Source organism: Vigna unguiculata, chromosome 9 (genome assembly GCF_004118075.2).
Source record: "Vigna unguiculata cultivar IT97K-499-35 chromosome 9, ASM411807v1, whole genome shotgun sequence".
In the NCBI taxonomy this organism is placed as follows: domain Eukaryota; kingdom Viridiplantae; phylum Streptophyta; class Magnoliopsida; order Fabales; family Fabaceae; genus Vigna; species Vigna unguiculata.
Genome location: NC_040287.1, coordinates 23,507,417 through 23,529,446, shown reverse-complemented (window position 1 = coordinate 23,529,446; position 22,030 = coordinate 23,507,417). Strand labels below are relative to the sequence as shown.

Here is a 22,030-nt window from a genome sequence, read left to right as displayed (position 1 = left end):
GACTTAACTCTCTTGTTTTATTATAGGTTTTGATATAGGTTTTGTTATCATCAAAACCTATGTACTATAAAGCTTGTCTAATGGGTTATTTTAGTGTATAATACTAACAAACGAAAAACTCATAATGTGCTTCATGAGCTATGAAAGTCATTTTATGAATGTCTTCTTCCTGCATCCTAATAAGATGATAATAAGTCCAACTCAGAGAAATCACAACTTCGCCCAATTCATCAAGTAACTCGTTAATGATACGAATAGGAAATTTATCTCGTAAAGTGATCTTCCTAAGAGCATAATGATCAACATAAAATTGTCATCCCTCATCTTTCTTCTTAACGAATATACTATGTAAAATTTTACCTTATTTAAGCATGCAATCCACCAACTTTTCAATTTCATTCTTTTGGTAGTGATAGTACCTGTGTGGTTGGATATTTCGAATTCAGAACCTATCTTCAATAAAATCGCATGGTCGTGCTTGCTATGTTAAGGTAAATTTTGTGGCTATCTAAATATTGAATTATATTCATTTGAAACTAATTAAGTACAAGTAGGATAAAGTGATGTCCTACTCTTGGCTTGCATCAAGACTAGTCAACCCTAACGAGACTAAGTTAATCCAGGTCAAATCGACTTGGAGCTACGGATATTCTAATCCAATTGTTAGTGATTTGATATATATCTCACTGAATAAAGATTATATATATATATATATATATATATATATATATATATATATATATATATATATATATATATATATATATATATATATATATATATATATATGCACGTTGTAAGAAAACTATTTAAAGTCCTCCAAAGTTATCTAATTTTGCATACACTTCTGAAAAAGTGAATTACAACAAAGACCTAAGAATGACATGATGAAACAATGAGCAATGCGAATATCAGTTAAGATTTCTTCTCCACTAGTAATCTAGTTCCAACTTCTCGGGACAAACTATTACTTAAAGCAAAGTCCTAAGAATCAATTAAGCATAATTAAAGTTCATACAATTTCTCAATAATAAAGATAACATTTAAAGATCAATAGTAAGAATTAAAATGCAAAGTAGTTTTGAAAAAGGTAAAATTGAAAAATTAATTAGGATCAATTAAAAATTGAACTATTTCTATAAAATTTAAGGGAGCTAACTATTCTACTTCTATTGTGCAGGAATAACTTTTCTCATTCCAGACAAAATGGACTTTTAAAACACAAATAATACTTCTCTCGGAACTTTATCCTCGTAAAATAATAAACTACAAAATTGTTCATAATTTCTTCTGCTTTGATAAACAAAGGAAAAAAGAAATGTATATTTCACCGTAGAAACAAAAAAGTAAAATACACCTCTGAGAAGGCCTTCTCCAGTCAAAATTTTCCTGATTTTGTGTTTTCAAGTTAAATTCCTCCCTTTGACCGTTGCTAGTTGCCACAAAATTCCACGTACAAAAAATAACTTTATCACCTAAAAATCCCAAATGAAATAGGACTACATACTCAAAGGAGGTTTCATGCGTAAACTTTGTGCAGTCCAATGTTAAGATCGGATGATATGGAAATGACAAGAGGAATGGACTGAAGCCACATGGCTCTGAAGACTCGTTTCTGATGTGCTCTTATAGATTGGGAAGGCTTGTGGGCAGTATACCTTATATCGAATATGTGAATCACAGGATCTGCAGAACCAGATGTTATATATAGTCCATCAGGAGACCAAGACTGATTTATCAGAGCTGATTGAGAATCACTGCTTTCTTGCTTCCATCCAAAAGCATGAAGTTCTGTATTCCTCAATCTAATATCAAACAACCGAAGTTGTCTCTCATGGGTCCTAATAGAAATAAAAAATAGTTAATTCAGAGAATGGAACAACAATAAATTAAAAAAAATTGGTCTAAAATGGAGTATTATCATGTTTCCATCTTGTCAGGCATATTCTTGCAATGAATTCAAAGTACAAATATAAAAACCTTGACTGGAGTTATCATTCCGAAGATAAAAAACCTGAGAGATGCATTACGAGCACATAAAATGGAACAGTAAAAGCAAAAGCAACGTGTGTATACTGTATTATTGTTACTGGTCCAAGAAAAACCAGAAGAAGAAACAGAGACTAGCCATGGACAAGTGCAGAGAGGATCTTTCAGAGAAGAGAATAATTCAATCCATCCCTATCCTCTCTCTCCTTAACATAAAAGATATATACGAGGACCTACTGATGACAAAATCTCTAAATCGTTAGTTAGTTAATTTTGATTTGCTCATTCCCTCTCCTTTTGGCAGCTGCTACCATCTGTTCAATGCCATCATCACGTTCCTTTGCTCCCTTGTGAATTCCCTCATATGCCCCCTTTACTTTTCCATTTATGATAACGCATCAGCTAAATTATGAGCTAATTCATCCTAATCTATTATACTTTTTCACAAAGCAGAAGGCAGGCCTATACGTTGGTGCAAAAAAGACTCCATCCTAATATTTCAAGCATATTTAATGAAAGAACCAAGTACACATGCGAAGGATGAGCATTACTAACGACAAAAACCTTCTTCATCATTATGATGTAACAATATATCTGTCTTTAATAAAGATTTCATTGACTAAAGATGTAAAAAGGCACAATATCATAGAATGGTGGTTGTGCACCACATTCTGTGGTGTGGGAGTTTCAGGTTGGGGGAACCAAACCTCGATTCTTCTGGATCTTATTTTTGTAAAGTGCGCATTCACAACATAATCAATGAGTGGTTTTCTTGAACTTAGCAAACAAAGTAATAATGCAAGTAAATTCATCCGATGTCCAGACTTTCAGAGCATATCCTTATATCACTGTTTTCAAATTAACATATTTTTCCCTAAAACCAAACTTAGGACTCAAGACAGACAAAAAAATTGAAATTTCAGGGATGTTATAAACTCTGCATAACACAGATAAGCTTCAGGTGGAAACCAAAGAAAAGAGTCAACAAATCGGACTTCAAAAAAGCAGTAATTTACCCTGTTTGAACCATGAATAAATTGTAGTCGCACGGATTGGGCAGCACACTCATGCATTTGCTATCAACCTGATGCTTGAAATCCGCTCTTCCTACATGAACATCATACCCAAATATCCTCCTATCTGCACCAACAGATAACACCATCTGCTTGTGCTGCATACCGGCAACTCCCATTACAGCAGATGAGTGAAGATTCCTGTGCAATGCCTTTGGTTTCCACTTTTCACCCTCCTGCTCACTCCAAAGTACAACAGCATGATCACTTCCACCAGTTACAAAACATATATTTTCCCATGGCATAAAAACAATGCCATTGATAATTCCCTTAACATGAGGCTTGTCCTCTAAGAACTTTACGCGTTCTCCCTGCCAGTTACAGAAGTTTGGCATGTATCAATAGCAATAGAAATAATACCCAAACACATTTTTACTTTTATGCCAGGATATTTGTGTTAAAAGCCTTACCCCTTGTTGTCCTTTATTCAGATTTGTAATCGATACTTGAGAGTCGCCACCATCAGCACTGTATACTGCAAATAGGCTGTTTCCTTCTGGGTGCCAAACTAAATCTTCTGGCCACCTCCTCTGCTTTTGGGATGCACAATCAGTGGTGCTAAGACGAGAGGCTCCTGCTCTACAAAATTAAAGATGGGGAGAAAGATAACTTAAATTAGATAACATGGTTATGTTATTAAAACATTTTGCTGTTACATAACAGACACTGAGGCAGAGACTGCAATGGTAGAAGAAAGAATCATCAAATGGTCAAGTTTAAAGTTAAATAGAAGAGAATGATGAAATTTAAGAAATATTTTGCAGTTCAAAGTCATAATTTTTCTACTACATACTTCATACAGTAATAGGCTGCAGTAAATGGAACGAGACACCATAGGGATCATAGATTTGGTTTAAAAAACATAAGTATTAGGAAAACTCCACCTTTAGAATATACGTTTGATTTAAGTCTGTAAATAATCAACATCATCACATCACAAAATAAAAGAATAAAAACTCCCAAAAGTACCAATAGAAAGATAAATAAGGGCATACCCCTTAGCCTGAATTTGCCAGAAGTTGACCATTCCATCCAGAGCACTGCATTAATTCCCAATAGGTAACATGTGTCAGGCTAGAAGGAATATATCAATGTACCAGGAACATATCTTACATAAAAGAGAAATTCAAGCTGAAGTCAACAAAAACTGAATCAAAGTTACACAGTCTGTTCTTGTCTTGAACCACTAAAGATCATGTCAGAAAAAGTACATAGCCCTTACCAGCAGCTTTAAATCTTGCTGGTTCCAAGACTGCTATAGTGGGATAACCAAAAAAACTGTGGAAGATAGAGAATTTGGTGATTTGCTACAGTTCGAAGCACTCAGCAGCTCTCTATTTATAACCATTCAGAATGACTTGCATTCAAGAACAGCAAATAGAAACCCTCGGATAAGTTATACATAAATCTGCCTCTCCAGTTATCCTAAATATTAATACCCTAGAAGTAGTAATAGAAACAGTTTCCAACAGCAGTAAATACAGAACTGATGAATCAGAACAGCCATGTAACCTCCTAGACTTTAAATACTAGTCAAGACCCATTTCCAACACTCCCCACAAGATAAAACTCACATTTTAGAATGTTACACAAAAAACATGCATTCATGAAAACAATGGTTGGGACTAAAAAATAGAAAAAGATTATTCAGTACCATAAGGCACGACATAGAGTACGACAGCACACAGAACCAGAAATTTTATTATAAGAGAAAACCAACATAGCAAGATTGAACCTACTTTGATATCACATGATAGATAAAGATAGAGATTTTGGTGAACTGCTACTGCACCACTACTGCGAACTATTTATACCTTGCATTTTACAAAATAATTTATTACGATCATTAATAAACTAATCTTTCCTGTAGGGGTGTCCGTTGCCGAATCCAATCTGATGGAAATGCCCTATCATTTTTTAATATAAATGTTAAAGGCCAGAGGGACACGAACTTGAATCTCATATTTTGGAAGACCATTAAAATCTCTCATCCTCACTTCAAGAGTAAATTTATACACATTTTAAGCTGACCCACTCCCTAACATTAAAAGCCTAGTTAGGGATCCATCATATTGCAATTTAAAAATTTAGGGTACAAGTTGATAAGGTTTGACCCCATGCCTACTGTGGCCAAAAACTGAGAAAAGAAAAATGATACTGATACGTGAAACAATGCAAAAAGAAAGTTTTTTTTTTTTCAATAAAATGGAATTATTCTAGTACCTGGTCACAAAAAGCTGATCATTCACAGGGCACAAAGCAATACTCCGCAATTTCCTCTTGTGTTGACTTGAGATGTGGTTGCTTGTTTGAGAGCGTACTAAGCTTGGTGAAGAACTCTTGCATATTAAAGGAATCAATTCCTTGTGTTCTTTTTGTTCTGAAAAAGCATAAAAATCTTATGAAGCTTAATTACGAGCAAAAGCAATCTAGAAATGAAAATCTACACGCTATCCTAGAAATGAATAACTTACCAAATTTCCTTTTTGTTCCTTTGTCCTTGATTTCAGTTTTTTGCTGCTCAGAAGAAAGTCTATGACTATGGGACTTGTCAGATTTTCCCCTAGAGCTATCACCTGTGATTGGAGAATTATGGATTCCAGGAGTGGCCTCAGAATTGGAACTTACTGAAGCTTTTGAAGAAGGCTTAGGCAACAATACAGGTTGTGAAATTTTTGGATTCACTGAAGGAATAAGAAGTTCTGGTTTAGATTGATGTCGGTTTCTGATAGAGCCTTCATTTCTATCAATGGGACTATTTGATCTGCGCTCTGTCTTCACAGTTTTAATTTCATCATCGACGGTATTTCGGGATGACACTGCTTTAGTGTGACCTCGAAGACGAGCCAATTTGGATTCAGTATCTTGCAACTTTTGCTCCGCATCGTGAAGCTTCACATGTTTCCGAAACATAAAATCAGCTTATAGTTATCCATGCGAAGATTAAGAAAAAGTTCGGTACAGGTTACATATTTGACAAATACAGCAAAAACAAAGTCATAAAAGAACACCAACAACTAGGGACCAGACACAACATTAAGCTTGGAGGAACCATTCTATGAATAATGAAATTCCCCAAGGTTCATAACTAGGGTTCCGGTCAGATTACACCGAAAAATAGAACCAAAATACAATCTCCAAAACAAATTGATAAAAAAAAACGCAATGCAATCACATTGAGAAACTTGAATAAGTAACAAAGATTGCACACACAACTGAACTTCTCCCAAAGCAAAAGCCAGTTGCTTCGATGATAAATGTGAATGAAAATTAGGAAATTAATTCACTACAGAACAACAACGACCGCACACCAAAGTAGTTACTAAAATCAAATTTAAAAGGTTCACCTCTCACGAGATAAACAATACTAGCACTGGGCACAAAGGTTTTAAATTGCAGTTACAGAAGGAACAAAAGTAGTCAAAGTGGAACGAAAGAACAGAGCGAAGACGCTGTTTTGTGATCAGAAGAGTTGGTAGTTAAAGTACACATAATAAACCTAAAAATGTGGAAGGATGCATAAGATTGAAAGAGAAGTAGGAGCATGCAGGAAGTGGCAAAACGACGAAAGCTAAGAGCAAAACGACAATGGAAATCGGAGGGTTAAGGGGGAAACCTGGGTTTTGTAATAAGCGAAACGGAGACGGAGGTTTTTGACTTCGCGGGTTCGGTGTTCGATCAAAGCCACCAATGCCTCTTCTTGCTCCTCTCTGCTGGTGCTGCCTGCGTTCTCGTCGTTTGGTTCCATTCCGACATCACCTAATACTTTCGGATGTGTTAAGAATCGGAGAAAACTACCACCGATTGTGTTTGTGTTTGGTGTTCTCTCTGTTTGTGTTTGGTGTTCTCTCTCTTCGCTACCTCTGCCACTCGGTTAGTTTCATTTTAGACTTTAGGAACGTTTGAGGTTTTCCCATCATAACAAAAGATTTATTATTCAACTATAAAATAATTTTCATAAAACGTAACTATATAGTAAGAATTTTGATAATTTTATTATGGAAGGAATATTTTTATTATGAGTTGTTATTTAAATTTAAAAACAAAATTATTTCAAGTATAAAATTGAATATATATATATATATATATATATATATATATATATATATATATAATTATTATATTTACAACTATATTATCTATAACAATGAGATAATATTTGTGTTCACATTTTGTTATTTTAGTTTTATTTTTAATTATTATATTAAAAATTATTTTTTTATAAATAGTTTATATTTAACTGTTATTCTAACAATTTTGTTTCACTTTAATAGATATGTTAATAACTTTTTTTTATGTATATATTTTATTTTTTTAATTGTATATTTAACAACTATTTTAAAAATTAACTAGTAGACTGATTTGTGTGTACGCACCGTACTTTTTATATTTTGTATATTAAAATAATAAAGTAGTGAAAATATTATATAATGAAATATCATGAAAATTAGGTTATATTGTTGTAGATGTTGTTATTAAAATAATGAAGTAGTAAATCTAACTGATGCAATAATAATTTTAGTTTTAAATATAATAAATAGAATTGATATCAAAATAGAGTGCATTTAATTGATTTTACAAAATAATTATAATAGCATGTGACCAGCGCGTGTATGCATTTTTTTATTTGATTTTTTTTAGAATAATAATATAATTGTTTTTATATTTATTTAACCATTAAAAATACTAATAATAATATTAATATAAATTATAAAAATTTTAAAAGATTAAAAATCTATTTAGAAAAAGTATTTAGTAACAACGTTTTTTATAGTAAAAAAAAATACTTATAATAATAACACTCCTATGCAGTGGCGGATCTTCAGACCAAATTTAGGGGGTGCCAAGATAAAATGTTAAATATGTTTTTAGTCTATGAACTTTGACGCAAAATTAAAATTCGTTACTGTCTAAAATTTTGATACATTTTAGTCTTCAAACTTTAAAAATGAATGGATATAATCCTTTTACCCAATTACGTTAATTTTTTTTATGTGTCAGACGTATTTTTCATCAAATATTGGAACCTATGAGACAGTATAAACAACTCAAATGTATAATTTAAAAGAAGTTTAACGTAATTGAGTTAAAAGAACTATATCCATTTATTTCTAACATTTAGAGACCAAACTATATTAAAGTTTCAGATAATAATATTAAAAATAACATTTAGCCCCCCTAAACCTATACTAAGATCCGCCCATGCCTCTATGAATAGTAATAATAATATTAAAAATATTTATGCTATAAATATTAATGTCAATGCTAATATTAAGGCTAATATTAATGATAATAATTTATAATTATATATAAAGATATACATCAACAACAAAACAGATAAAAGAGGGACAAGTAATTGAAATACGATCCCGTAGTAAATTAAATTAAGATGTATGTCTAACTATAATAATAATATCATTATAATAATATCCCATAGTGATAAAAATAATAATAATACAATAACTACATATATAAAGAGATACACATTTTCTATGTCCTCTTTTTTTTTACAATTTTATCCTCTTAATTATAATTTGTTAAATTTAAATAATTATTCATAATAAAAAATTATTTGTCAGTTTTATCATTCTATTAATTTTAGTAACTATTTTGTTAATTCAAATAATTACACAGATATAGAGATAAAATAATTAACAAAACAAGTAAGAAGGACAAGTAATTGAGATATGATCTCGTAGCAAAATAAATATAAGGTATGTGTCTAAATATAATAATAATAATAATAATAATAACAATAATAATAATAATTAATAATAATAATAATAATAATAATAACAATAACATAATATCGCATAGTGATAATAATAATAATAACACATATATAAAGAGATAAACATCTTTGGTGTTCTTTTTTATTTTTTCAATTTTATCTTCTTAATTATTATATTTTAATTTTGAATAATTATTTATAATTAAAAATATTTTTTTAGTTTTATTATTTTACTAATTTTAGTAACTATTTTTTTTGAATTGAAATAATTGTTCAAATGTAAAGATAAATGAACAACAAAACAAATAAAAAGAACAAGTAATTGAAACATAATTCCTATATAGTAAGTAAAAGTAAAATGTGTATTTAACCATAATAATAAAAACAATAATAATTATTATTATAATAATTAAAGTTCTTATTAATAATAATAATAATAATAATAATATAAAATAGAAATAATTATAGTTAATAATAATGATACTACTACATATAGTGAATAGTAATAATGATCATAATAATTATATTATAGTTGATAATAATAATTATAGTTATAATAATAATAATTATTATAATTATAGTTAGAGATGATGATGATGATAATAATAATAATAATAATAATAATAATAATAATAATAATAATAATAATAATAATAATAATAATATAAAAATAAAATAAAAAATATCATGAAAATTATGTTATATTATTGTAAATGTTATTATTAAAATAATGAACTTGTAAATTCTATTTTAAATATAATAAAAAAATTGATATTACAATATGGTACAATTAATTGATTTTATGAAATAATTATATTAGTCTATGACCCGTATGTGTATCCACAGTGTTTTTTTATTTTTTTTATTTCTATTTCAAATCTCTTTAGAATAATAAAATAATTGTTATTATATTTATTTAACCATTAAAAATACTACTATTAATATTAATATAAACTATAAATTGTAAAACTTTTAAAGATTAAAAATGTATTTAGCAAAAATATTTAGTATAATAATATTGGTTATAATTAAAACCACTATTAATAGTAATAATAATAAAAAAAATAATAATGATATCAATAATAATATACTAATGATAATAATAATAATCATGTTTATGCTATAAATATTAATGTCAATGTTAATATTATGGCTAATGTTAATGATAATAATAATTTATAATTATATATAAAGATATACATCAACAACAAATGATCTCGTAATAAATAAAATTAATATGTGTGTCTAACTACCTTAATAATAATCTATAACAATATATAAAGAGGATTCCTCTTTTTGTATCCACATTTTGAAATACCAATTTTACCCTTTAAATATAATAACTTTTTAATTTTTTAAAAATTAACCGTTATTTTTACAAACTTTTTATAAAATAGGCTATCTTTGTTTCTTCTTTTCTTTTTTATTTATCAAATGGTTATTCTTTCTTCTGTTCTGATATATTTCACTTTATTTTTAATCGGTTATCTTTGTTTCTTCTTTTCTTCTTTATTTATCAAATTGTTGTTCTTTTTCCTGTTTTGATATATTTCACTTTACTTTTATCTATAACAATATATAAAGGGATTCCCCTTTTTGTGTCCACATTTTGAAATACCAATTTTACCCTTTAAATATAATAATTTATTAAATTTTTAAAAATTAACCGTTATTTTTACAAACCTTTTATAAAATCGGCTATCTTTGTTTCTTCTTTTCTTTTTTATTTATCAAATGGTTATTCTTTCTTCTGTTCTGATATATTTCACTTTATTTTTAATCAGTTATCTTTGTTTCTTCTTTTCTTCTTTATCTATCAAATGGTTATTTTTTCTTCTGTTCTGATATAGATTAACTTAATAACGTTACAATATTATCACCTACTAATATAATATCATGCATATTTAAACAATCATACATATAGACGCGATAACGCCTGTATTTATGCTAGTAATAATAATAATACTAATAATACCATTATAATAATATTTGTAACGTCTCATTTAATTAATAAACGTAATTAAAAGAAATGCCACATACAGATAGTACGACAGCGCAGTCCTGGGGTCCTTAACCCAACCCCTACGAAGCTAGGCACACCACGATGCCAAAAGAAAAACAATTGAAAGGTCTAACAAATAAGAGTAGAGTAGAGTAGTAAAGCATAAAAAGATACATGGGCCATAACCCTAAATAAAGCCCATTAAGAAATTAAAGTCCAGTCCACGAGAACTATGCAGAGGAACCATCACCTCCCTGTTGTCCACGGATGTTCCTTGCATCTGCTCACATCAACAAGCATCGCAAAAGAGAGTACCACACAGCAGAACATACAACAATAAAAGTAGGGTAAGCTAGAGCACAAAAGATTTCATCCACACAATCAGATATATTTTCACAATCTCATATATACATCTCAACCAAGCATGTTATGACCTTTCAGACAATACACTACGACACGACTCAACTCATTCGGATACGTATAACCTGGTCGGATTCAGCGGATGCTTGCACTTGTGGTGGATACCTCTGCTCACTCCCGAGCTATGTGTTACAAGTGTTACAATGAATCAATTTCCCTCACCACAAGGTTAGCCTTTAATGAATTTCAGGCTTCCTACTACTCTCACCACAGGAGTCAGTCCGCTCTAGGTGAGACTATCTGACTCCTTCGAGTGTCAGGATACAACCTTACCTTGAATCCTTACCTAGTTATACAGATGGGGCACCACCATGGACACCCACTAATAGGGGCCATGGAATTACGTCCCGACCACTGAAGCGCGACCCTAAGACTCCACCTAGAGATCTCAAGGATTTACGCACTAACACGGACCAAGCATATCAATCAATAAATTAATCATTTTCATGCATAGGACTCTCATGCCAGTCTTCATAACCAAATTCCTCATTCACATTTCATGTCGAATACCATTCCAGCTCATCCATCCTTAATCATAAATATAGCATTTCACCTCATACCGATACCGTGCCATTTTGATACCAACCATCTCATGTTCATCACATTTCAAGCATTACTCAAAACTCATTGTTCATAACCCATACACCCCCCCCTCATGCATACTCATTTCCCCCATGCCATCATATAATAGTACAATAAAAATACAGATCAACCATCAAAGGACAAGAAGAACACCAAGCTGAAACGCATTCTCGCCCAGCTCCTCGCTCAGGCTGAAGAGCCTCACCCAGGTGAGAGACTCTCACTCAGGCGAGCTCCCTTCGCCTAGGCGAGGGTTCGAGAATCTGGGACAGTGGCCTCTGAACGTTCTTGCTTAGGCGAGACGCTCGCTTGCTCAAAACTGAGCGGGTCGCCTGGGCGACCATTTGCACGAGAAGTCCTGGGCGAGCCTCTGCTCACCTCGCCTAGGCGAGACAAGCTCGCTTGGGCGAGTTTATCAGTCGCCGCCACTGTCCGTACCTACAACAGTCGTATTTTTTTCACATACCAATGACAACACCAACTATTTCATGCATTCACAGCAACATACCAGTTCCAGGATCATAAAAATACAGCAAAACAACTCGCAATCACATTAAACAAAGAGGTTCTAGCTTCCCATACCTGGAATAAGCTAGAGCAAGACCTTGATGGTAGACACGGACGCAACAGAACGAGGAGTACACTTAGGAGTTGGAAAAACCACGGAACATAACATAAGGTAAGCTCATCACAGAGGCTTAGTTGGGTAAACACGAAAAGATACCAAGAAATGGGTGGCACGAGATGTAGGATGACTTACGTGGAGTAGGAACAGCTTGAGCAAACTTGAAAGCGGTAAGGAGGCAAACCCTAGCAGAGAGTGCAGCTGCTCAAGGAGGCACAAAGGTTTCTGTTTTACGAAAAAGAGCACAGGATTAGGGTTGGGACATATTAGGTCTGACCCTTCCTCTTTGGGCCTGCCCTTAAGCCCACAAGATGGGGCAGCCCTTAAAGAAAAAGGAGCATAATGAAAAGTGGGCTTTACAATATCCCGTAGTGATAATAACAACAACAACAACAACAACAACAACAATAATAATAATAATAATAATAATACAACTAAATATATGAAGAGATACACATTTTTTGTGTCCGGCTTGTTTTTACAATTTATCCTCTTAACTATTATTTGTGAAATTTATATAATTATTTATAATAAAAATTATTTGTCAATTTTATCATTTTACTGATTTTATTAACTATTTTTTTAATTAAAATAATTATATAGATCTAGAGATAAAATGAACAACAAAATAAATAAAAAGTGCAAGTAATTGAAATATGATTCCGTAATAAATAAAAGTAAAATGTGTGTCTAACTATAATAATAATGATAATAACAATAATAATAATAATATCACTATAATAATATCACGTAGTGACAATAATAATAATATAATTATTTTAGCTACAACATTTTATTTTATTTTGTTACAAATATAATTATTTAAAACTTTATACAAGTTAATAATAACAATAATAACAACAACACTATAGTAATATCACATAGTTATAAAAATAATAATGATAATAATACAACTATATATATATATAAACAGATAAACATCTTTAGTGTTCTTTTATATTTTTTCAATTTTATCCTCTTAATTATTATATTTTAAATTTAAATAATTATTTATAATAAAAGAAATATTTTTTCAATTTTATTATTTTACTAATTTTGGTAACTATTTTTTGAATTTTGAAATAATTATTCAAACGTAAAAATAAATGAATAACAAAACAAATAAAAATGGCAAATAATTGAAACAAGATCGCTACATAGTAAGTAAAACTAAAATGTGTATCTAACATGATAATAAAAACAATAATAATAGTAATAACTATTATAATAATTATAATTTTTATTAAAAATAATAATAATAATAGATATAATTATAATTAATAATAATGATAATAATATTTATAGTTGGTAGTAATAATAATGATAATAATTATAGTTCATAATAATAATGATAATAATAATTATAGTTAATAATTATAAAAGTTATTATTATTATAATTGTAGTTAAAGCTGATAATAATAATAATAATTATAAATATAATCGATAATAAAAATAAAATTATAAAAATAAAATTATAAATATCATAAAAATTAGGTTGTATTATTGTAAATGTTATTATTAAAGTAATGAAGTAGTAAATTTAATTTTAAATATAATGAATAAAATTGATATTACAATATGGTGCAGTTAATTGATTTTAGGAAATAATTATAATAGTTTATAACCCTGGCTGTACGCACAAGTTATTTTTATTTCAAATCTTTTTAGAATAATAATATAATTGTTATTATATTTATTTAACCATTCAAAATACTAATATTAATATTAATATAAATTGTAAATTGTAAAATTTTTAAAAGATAAACAGTCTATTTAGCAAAAGTATTTAGAATAATAACATTTTTTATAATTAAAAATAGTACTTGTACTAATAACACCACTATAAATAATAATAATAATAAAAATAATGATACCAATAATAACAGTTCTCTCAAGCAAATGATGAACCACTGTGCGAGGCTTGGGAAAGATTCAAATCTTTGCTAAGGAAATGTCCAAACCATGGTTTTGATAAATTAGCACCACTTAACATGTTTTGCAATGGACTTCGACCACAAGCAAAAATGCTACTAGATGCATTAATAGGAGGCCCAATGTTGACAAAAAATGTTGATGAAGCAATAGAAATCATAGAATCAACTACTGCTAGTAGTTATCAAGCACATCATGATAGAAGTCCATAAAAAATAGAGGAATCCTTGAGCTCAACACACAATCTGCTATACTGGCACACAATAAGCTCATATCTCAACAAATGGAAGAGTTAAAGAAACAAATGACAAAAATGCAGATTGGAACAACCACAATGTCCCTATCACAACAACTTCTAAATTGTTTAGACATCATTTTTGGGTTGTTTTAGATGTTGTTATGATTGATACACATGGTGTATAAGATGCTTATTTCTGGATCAATATTCTTGTGAGTATAAGTCTCTTTTCTTGAATTTCTAGCTTTGCTCGAGTCTATTGTCTATCACTTTTCTTTTTGAGTTTGATTTTCCTTGGATTCTTGTGTTGTGGGATAATATACCTTGAACTAAATTGTTGGAAGTATTGCTTGTGGGAGTTTGAATTAATCATCATAGTTTAGCTTGAGTATTTTGTTTCACATTTATAGTAGTAATTCTAAGGCTTAATTCATCTTTTGGTCCTCTAATTATGATGTGGGGTTCATTTGGTCCCTAATTTTTTTGAGGTTCAATTTAGTCCTCTAGTTTTTGAAAGAGGTTCAATTTAGTCCTCGACGTTAACAACGTTAAAAAAATTAACGACAGACTGTTTTAATGTGATAGTGTGGCATTTGTGCATTAGGTGGCAGTGTATTAAGATTGGGTGATGTGGACTTGAGTTAAAAAAATTAACTTTGTTTTGAAAGGGGTAAATCTGTTAGGGTTATGGTTCTTTGAAAATAGGAAATTGAAGATTAAATTGGGGGATTTGGTGGAGAAGCATAATCAATCCGGGAAAAACCAAACGAAGAAGAAGGATTCGAAGACGAAGTGTTCGTTGTCGTCTTGGTTGTGGATTCAAAGACGAAGTGTTCGCTGCCCACAGTTGCAATATGGTGCTCCACCATGAGAGGAAAAGCCACCACCATGATTGGATGAGCTTGGATTTTGCATTCCCCGCGAATTACATGACCAAGAAGAAGAAGAGTGTCCCATCGACATCATTCACAATCAACGTACACCAAATGTCGAAGAACTCCCACACAAAGAAGATGAATTGTAAAATTAAGGCTAACCAACTTTCCCTCCACATACTTCGTTGCCACCTCATCATAGTACATTGATGCCCAACTATTAAAAAACCTGCCACGTTTTTGTTTCAAAGTGACACAACTGCACTATTCTGACGTTGTTTAACCAAAGATAACGGGAGGGACCAAATTAAACTGTTTTAAAAAACTGAAGGACTAAATTGAACCTCACAAAAATTAGGGGACCAAAATGAACCATACATCATAATTAGAGGACCAAAAGATTAATTAAGCCTAATTCTAAATACTCTATTTAGATTACTCTTGTCTTTTAAAGTGCTTTTCTCGTTATCATGGTCCTAGTTTTGTCATATATTTACTCCCTTTGGTTTAGCCATTTCTTGATTTTGGTGCTTCTTAGTTTGTCTTTAAATTTCCTTGATTTTGTCTTGGAGTTTTCCTTTCATTGGCCTCTTGAGTTGAGCTTAGATCCGTTACATCTTTCACTTTGATGTTGAATTCTTGATGGGGTGATTGGAGGTTCTTTGAAGAACTAAACAGGAACTTGAGAGCGAGTGAATACACTTAAAGAGTGAAACACGACTGAAATTGAGTGTAAACATGTAAGGAGTGGTGAGACCCATTTGATAATTTTATCCATTTTACTTGTGCTAACCACTTACTGTGTTTTATGTTAGTTCTTGTTTCCTCGTTTTCATTACAAGAATTAGCAATTTTGAGCACTCCACGAAGTTTCATACACGTTCGACCTTGATAGAGGATATCAATTTCATTGTGTCCAGAATCATCAAGCTGAATAGCAAACTTGGGGAACTTAGAAAGGAGCACAAACATCATAAAGGGTCATTGCCAAGTGACAATACAAGTGCTATTAGGTGCACCAAGTGTAAAGGATATGGACACGTAAATTATCAATGTCTTAATTGGAACGCAAAGTAAATGACTCTTCAGGAACTCCAAGATTACATTGTATACTTGAAAGAGGTGAAGAGGAGTGTTTGGAAAAAGCTCGAAGTCAAACAAGGACAACAAGCACAAAGGGAGAGAGAAAATGTGGAAAGAACACTAATGGAAATGTGGGAAAAGGTAAGACGAGAGAGAGTTAAAAGAGAGAAAAGAGCTAGAGATGAGAGAAAGAGAACAACAAAAGGAAGAGCTCAAAGAAAGAGTTAGAGAAAGAGAGGCGAGAGTACAAATGAGACTACAACGATTTAAGATGTTGGAAAAAGCAAGACAAGTGGAAAATTTGGAGAGGGGACAAAGGAAGAAAGCGCTAATAGAAATAAAAGAGAACGAGCTAAGAGAGAAAAAGAAGAAAGAGCGACGAGAAAAGGAGGAAGAAGAACATAAGAGAGAAAAAGAAGAAAGAGCGACGAGAAAAGGAGGAAGAAGAACATAGAGAGAAACACGAGAAGGAGTCCCTCCTCATACCCTTGACATGCATGGTTGAGATGAAATCCTTAAAGGGGGATGATAATGCGCTAAATTGTTGTTCCCATTCACATCATGATTTTGCATTTTCACTGGGAACACTTATTAACCCCTCCCCTTTTTGTCTCAATGCCTAGGGAATACTTATACATTAAGGAGCAATGGCATAAGCAGTGGGGTGAAGAAAAGATGATAGACAAGGAAGCAACAACATGGGCAAAATATGAACCTGACTTTAATCATCTACTTCTAAGGGATTTCAGGGACACTCTTTTTCTATTCTAATTACTAGGAGTTGTTTTTCTTTTTGTTTCATTGTGGATAATATAGTTGTGTTGAAACTCTTTGATGTGTACTGCAGGTTTATCTTTGATCCTGGAGAACAATCTCCAAGCACCTTGATAATAAGAAATTAGCCTATTCCATGATTCTAATCTCATTTTTTTATAGCATTTTATTTATGTCTTTAGACTATTATGGTTTTGTGTGCTTCAACAATTATGTTTGTGTGTTTGGTTGTAGGTAATAAAGCGCTAAAATTCGAGGTCGAATTTCTCCAACCCGGAGGCAATGATGGAGGCATGGTTCGGCATAGTCATAGGGATTTCAGAGCAATTGATGGAATCATGTCCAAGACCTTCAAAGAGATCTCATATTAGCTTCAAGTTGTAAAATAGAAACTCTTTTATAATTTTTGTAATGTTTTTGTTTGGGCTTTATCGGACCTTTAGTGGTGTTGGGCCTCTTGGTGTTTCAGCCCATAGTATATAAGCCCTCGTGAGACACATTTGTATTCAAATTTGATTTTTATGATACAGTGAGTTTTCTCTCAAGTCTCGAGGTTCTCCTCAGAACCACCGATCCTTATCTTTGAATCTTCGATTCAAAGTTGCAGATCTTCCTCACTTATCTTGGAATCTCCTCCAAGTGGCGTGAATTCCTCCCAGTTCCGAAAACTCCCAAATCGACGTCCTCCATTTTCCTCATTCGTTCTAGGGTTCATACCCAAATTCGTTTCAGATCCAATTTTTACCCAAATCCTAAACAATCTTTCATCAAAATATGATTGTTATTATTATTATTATTATCACTATTATATACTATAATTGTTTTATTTTTATGTTATTATATCCATTATAATTATAATTATTCTTATTATTATCGACTCTGACTATAATCATTGTTATTATTAACTATAATTATTGTTATTGTTATAATTATCGATTATAATTATTATGGTCATTATTATTCAACTATAAGTATTATTATATTATTATTAACTATAATTATTTCTATTATTATATTACTATTATTATTATTGTTACATTTTTTAATTTTAATTGAAATTTGAGTTAAGATCAACAAGAAATATATAATCTATTACATCTATTACATATTATGAAAAAAATATATTACCAAAATTATTATATTACTCATTTTCTTTAATTAACAAGTGTCATAAAAATTAATTTTTTCGTCATTTTAAGACTTTCTTACAAAAGGATTCGGGTTTAAATCCTACATAAATAATTTTTTTATTTATATATGATTTTAACTATAATATTAATTATAAATAATATTATTATTTGTAGTATTTTTATAATAATTATTATTATTTATAATTGTTATTATTAATAATATTATTATTATAAATATTATTTGTAGTGATAGTAATTAAATTATAACCAATCACCAATATTAATATTATAGTAATTACTAAAATAGTAATAATTATAAATATTATTTGTAGTTATAATAATAATTATTACTATTATAATAAATATAATAATAATAACAATATTTATTATTATTATTATTATAATAATAAGAATAATTATTATTATATGTTATTATTATATATCATTACTATTAATATTATTAATATTATTTTTATTAGTAATAAAGATATTATTGTTATTAGAGATATTAGTATATAATACATTAATTTTATTATTATATATTATTGATATCGGAAAAAAGTACTTAAAAATTATTATTATTATTATTATTATTATTATCATTAATAATAATAATAATAATATTATTATTATTATTATTATCATTAATAATAATAATAATATTATTATTATTATTAAGAATTATAATTAATAACTATAATTATTATATTATTATTATAATTTTTATCATATCTAAATTAAAATTGATATTCTAAAACTATTATATTAATAATATTATCATTATTAAGAATAATAATTAAGAATTATAATTATTATATTATTATTATAATTCTTATCGTATTTAATTTAAAAAATTCACATTCCAAAAATATTACATTATTAATCACAATAATAATTATTATTAATGTTATTTTATTATTATTATTATTATTATAAATATAATTTTTATTATTATTATCACTATTATATACTATAATTATTTTTTTATATTATTATTATTCATTATAATTGTAATTATTCTTATTATTATCGACTCTAACTATAATAATAATAATAATAATTAACTATAATTATTATTATTGTTTTAATTATATATTATAATTATTATGTCCATGTTATTATCAATTATAAGTATTATTATATTATTATTAACGATAACTAATTTTATTATTACATTATTATTATTACTATTAATATTATTTTAATTAATTTTATACATTTTACTTTCATTCTCTATGTACAGGTCATGTTTGAATCATTTGTTCTTTTTACTTTCATTTATCTTTATATTTGAACAATTATTTAAATTCAAAAATTTAGTTACGGAAAATAGTAAAATAAAAAAACTGAAAAATAATTTCTTTATTATGAAAAATTATTTAAGTTTAAAATATAATAATTAAGAGAATAAAATTGAAAAAACAAAAAAGGACACAAAAAATGTTTATCTCTTTATATATGTAGTTTTATTATTATTATTATTATTACTATTATTATTATTATTATCACTATGCAATATTATTATAGTGGTATTATTATTATTATAGTTAGACATACATTTTACTTTTATTTACTATGGGATCATATCTCAATCACTTGTGCTTTTTATTTCTTTTGTTGTTTATATTATCTATATATCTATGTAATTATTTGAATTAAAAAATAGTTTCTAAAATTAGTAAAATTATAAAACTGACAAATTATTTATTATGAATAATTATTTAAATTTAACAAATAATAATTAAGAAGATAAAATTGTAAAAACAAAAATGTGTATCTCTATATACATGTAGTTGTATTATTATTATTATTATTATTATTGTTGTTGTTGTTGTTGTTGTTGTTGTTGTTGTTGTTGTTGTTATTATTATTATTATTATTATTATTATTATTATTATAGTTAAACACACATCTTAATTTTATTAACTAGAGGATCATATTTCATTTTCTTGTCATTTTTATTTGTTTTGTTATTGATGTATATCTTTATATATTTATAGATTATGATAATTAACATTAACCTTATAGTATTAGCAATGGCAAATAAACCCGTCCCCGTGGGTATTGCCCGAACCATTCCCCGTTTTGACGGAGAATCCCCGCATTGACTGGGTATGGGTACGGGGAATCTCCAATTTTTTCAATTGGATATGGGGATGGGGATGGGGATGAATATATCCCGCCATAATACCCGTCCCCGCCATATTTCCATCATCGTTTAAATTATTAAAATATTCATAATTAATTAAGTAACCCTATATATTCTTTTTATTTTTTATTTCTTCTAAATATTTGGTTTGTCATGAAACTCATTCGCATCTCCAATATATTTTTTATCTTATCATAATCTTTATGTAATTATGTTAAAATGATGTATGTCAATTAAAAAAAATTATGTCTAACATTTGAATATTTCTATTATTTTTTAATATTTTTATTTATTGTATATTTTCCTTTCACATGAGAATGTTTAATACTCTTAATTTAAGTGTTTAATAGCATAAACATTTCATTTACTTGGTAATATAAAAAAAATCTTTACTTATTATTATTAATTTTTATTTCATTTCAAGAACTCTTTTATTTCGCTAAAACAATTTTTGTTATTTCTCGACCATTGAGTATATATGTTGATATTTGAAAAGTCTTCTTAGATCTCTAAGATATTTTTCGTCTTATCATACCCTTAATTATACATTTGTTTTTCTTTGTGCAATTCTTTCCAATAGTCTCCAAATTGTTTATAAGACACACATTTGTTAATTTTTTTTTTATTTTTTTTTTATTTTCATCATGCAGAATACTATTTCGATAATTTTTATCTAATTATTTTTTATTTTCTAACTCATTACAATCATACTTTAATTTTTTCACTATAATTGTATAAATAATTTTTATTTACTACAATATAAAAATTTAATGTAATTGTCATTAATATTTTTTTATCACCATCCAACATATATTGGAGTTTAAAAGATACAATATCTATGATAAAATTTTATTATGTTTATTATTTGTTCTTTGCGTCATTTTTTTTATCAACTATTGAGTATATATGTTGATATGTGAAAAGTTTTCTTAGATCTTTAAGATATTTTTCATCTTATAATACCCATAATTATATATTTGTTTTCTTTTGTGTGATTCCTTCCAATAGTCTCCAAATTGTTTATAAGACACACATTTGTTAATTTTTTAATATTTTTTTTTGTTTATTTTCATCATGTAGAATACTATTTCGATAAATTTTATCTAATTATTTTTTATTTTCTAACTCATTACAATCATACTTTAAGTTTTTCAATATAATTGTATAAATAATTTTTATTTACTACAATATAAAAATTTAATGTAATTGTCATGAATATTTTTTATCACCATCCAACATATATTGAAGTTTAAAAGATACAAGATCTATGATAAAATTTTATTATGTTTATTATTTGTTCTTTGCGTCGTTTCTTTATCAACCATTGAGTATATATGTTGATATTTGAAAAGTTTTCTTAGATCTCTAAGATATTTTTCATCTTATACCCTTAATTATATATTTGTTTATTTTTGTGTGATTCCTT

General features: G+C 28.6%; 1 protein-coding gene across 1 annotated transcript; it reads right to left on the bottom strand.

Moving 5' to 3' along the window:
* Nucleotides 1-1,209: 1,209 nt before the first annotated feature.
* On the bottom strand, nucleotides 1,210-6,982 carry LOC114163095. The gene is made up of 7 exons (XM_028047177.1): nucleotides 6,679-6,982; nucleotides 5,537-5,954; nucleotides 5,286-5,442; nucleotides 4,058-4,102; nucleotides 3,473-3,641; nucleotides 3,006-3,373; nucleotides 1,210-1,841 (listed from the first exon to the last, which is right to left on the bottom strand). Exons 1-7 carry the CDS (start codon nucleotides 6,808-6,810, stop codon nucleotides 1,520-1,522), a joined length of 1,611 nt encoding a protein of 536 aa, XP_027902978.1. The 5' UTR covers nucleotides 6,811-6,982; the 3' UTR covers nucleotides 1,210-1,519.
* Nucleotides 6,983-22,030: the final 15,048 nt, after the last annotated feature.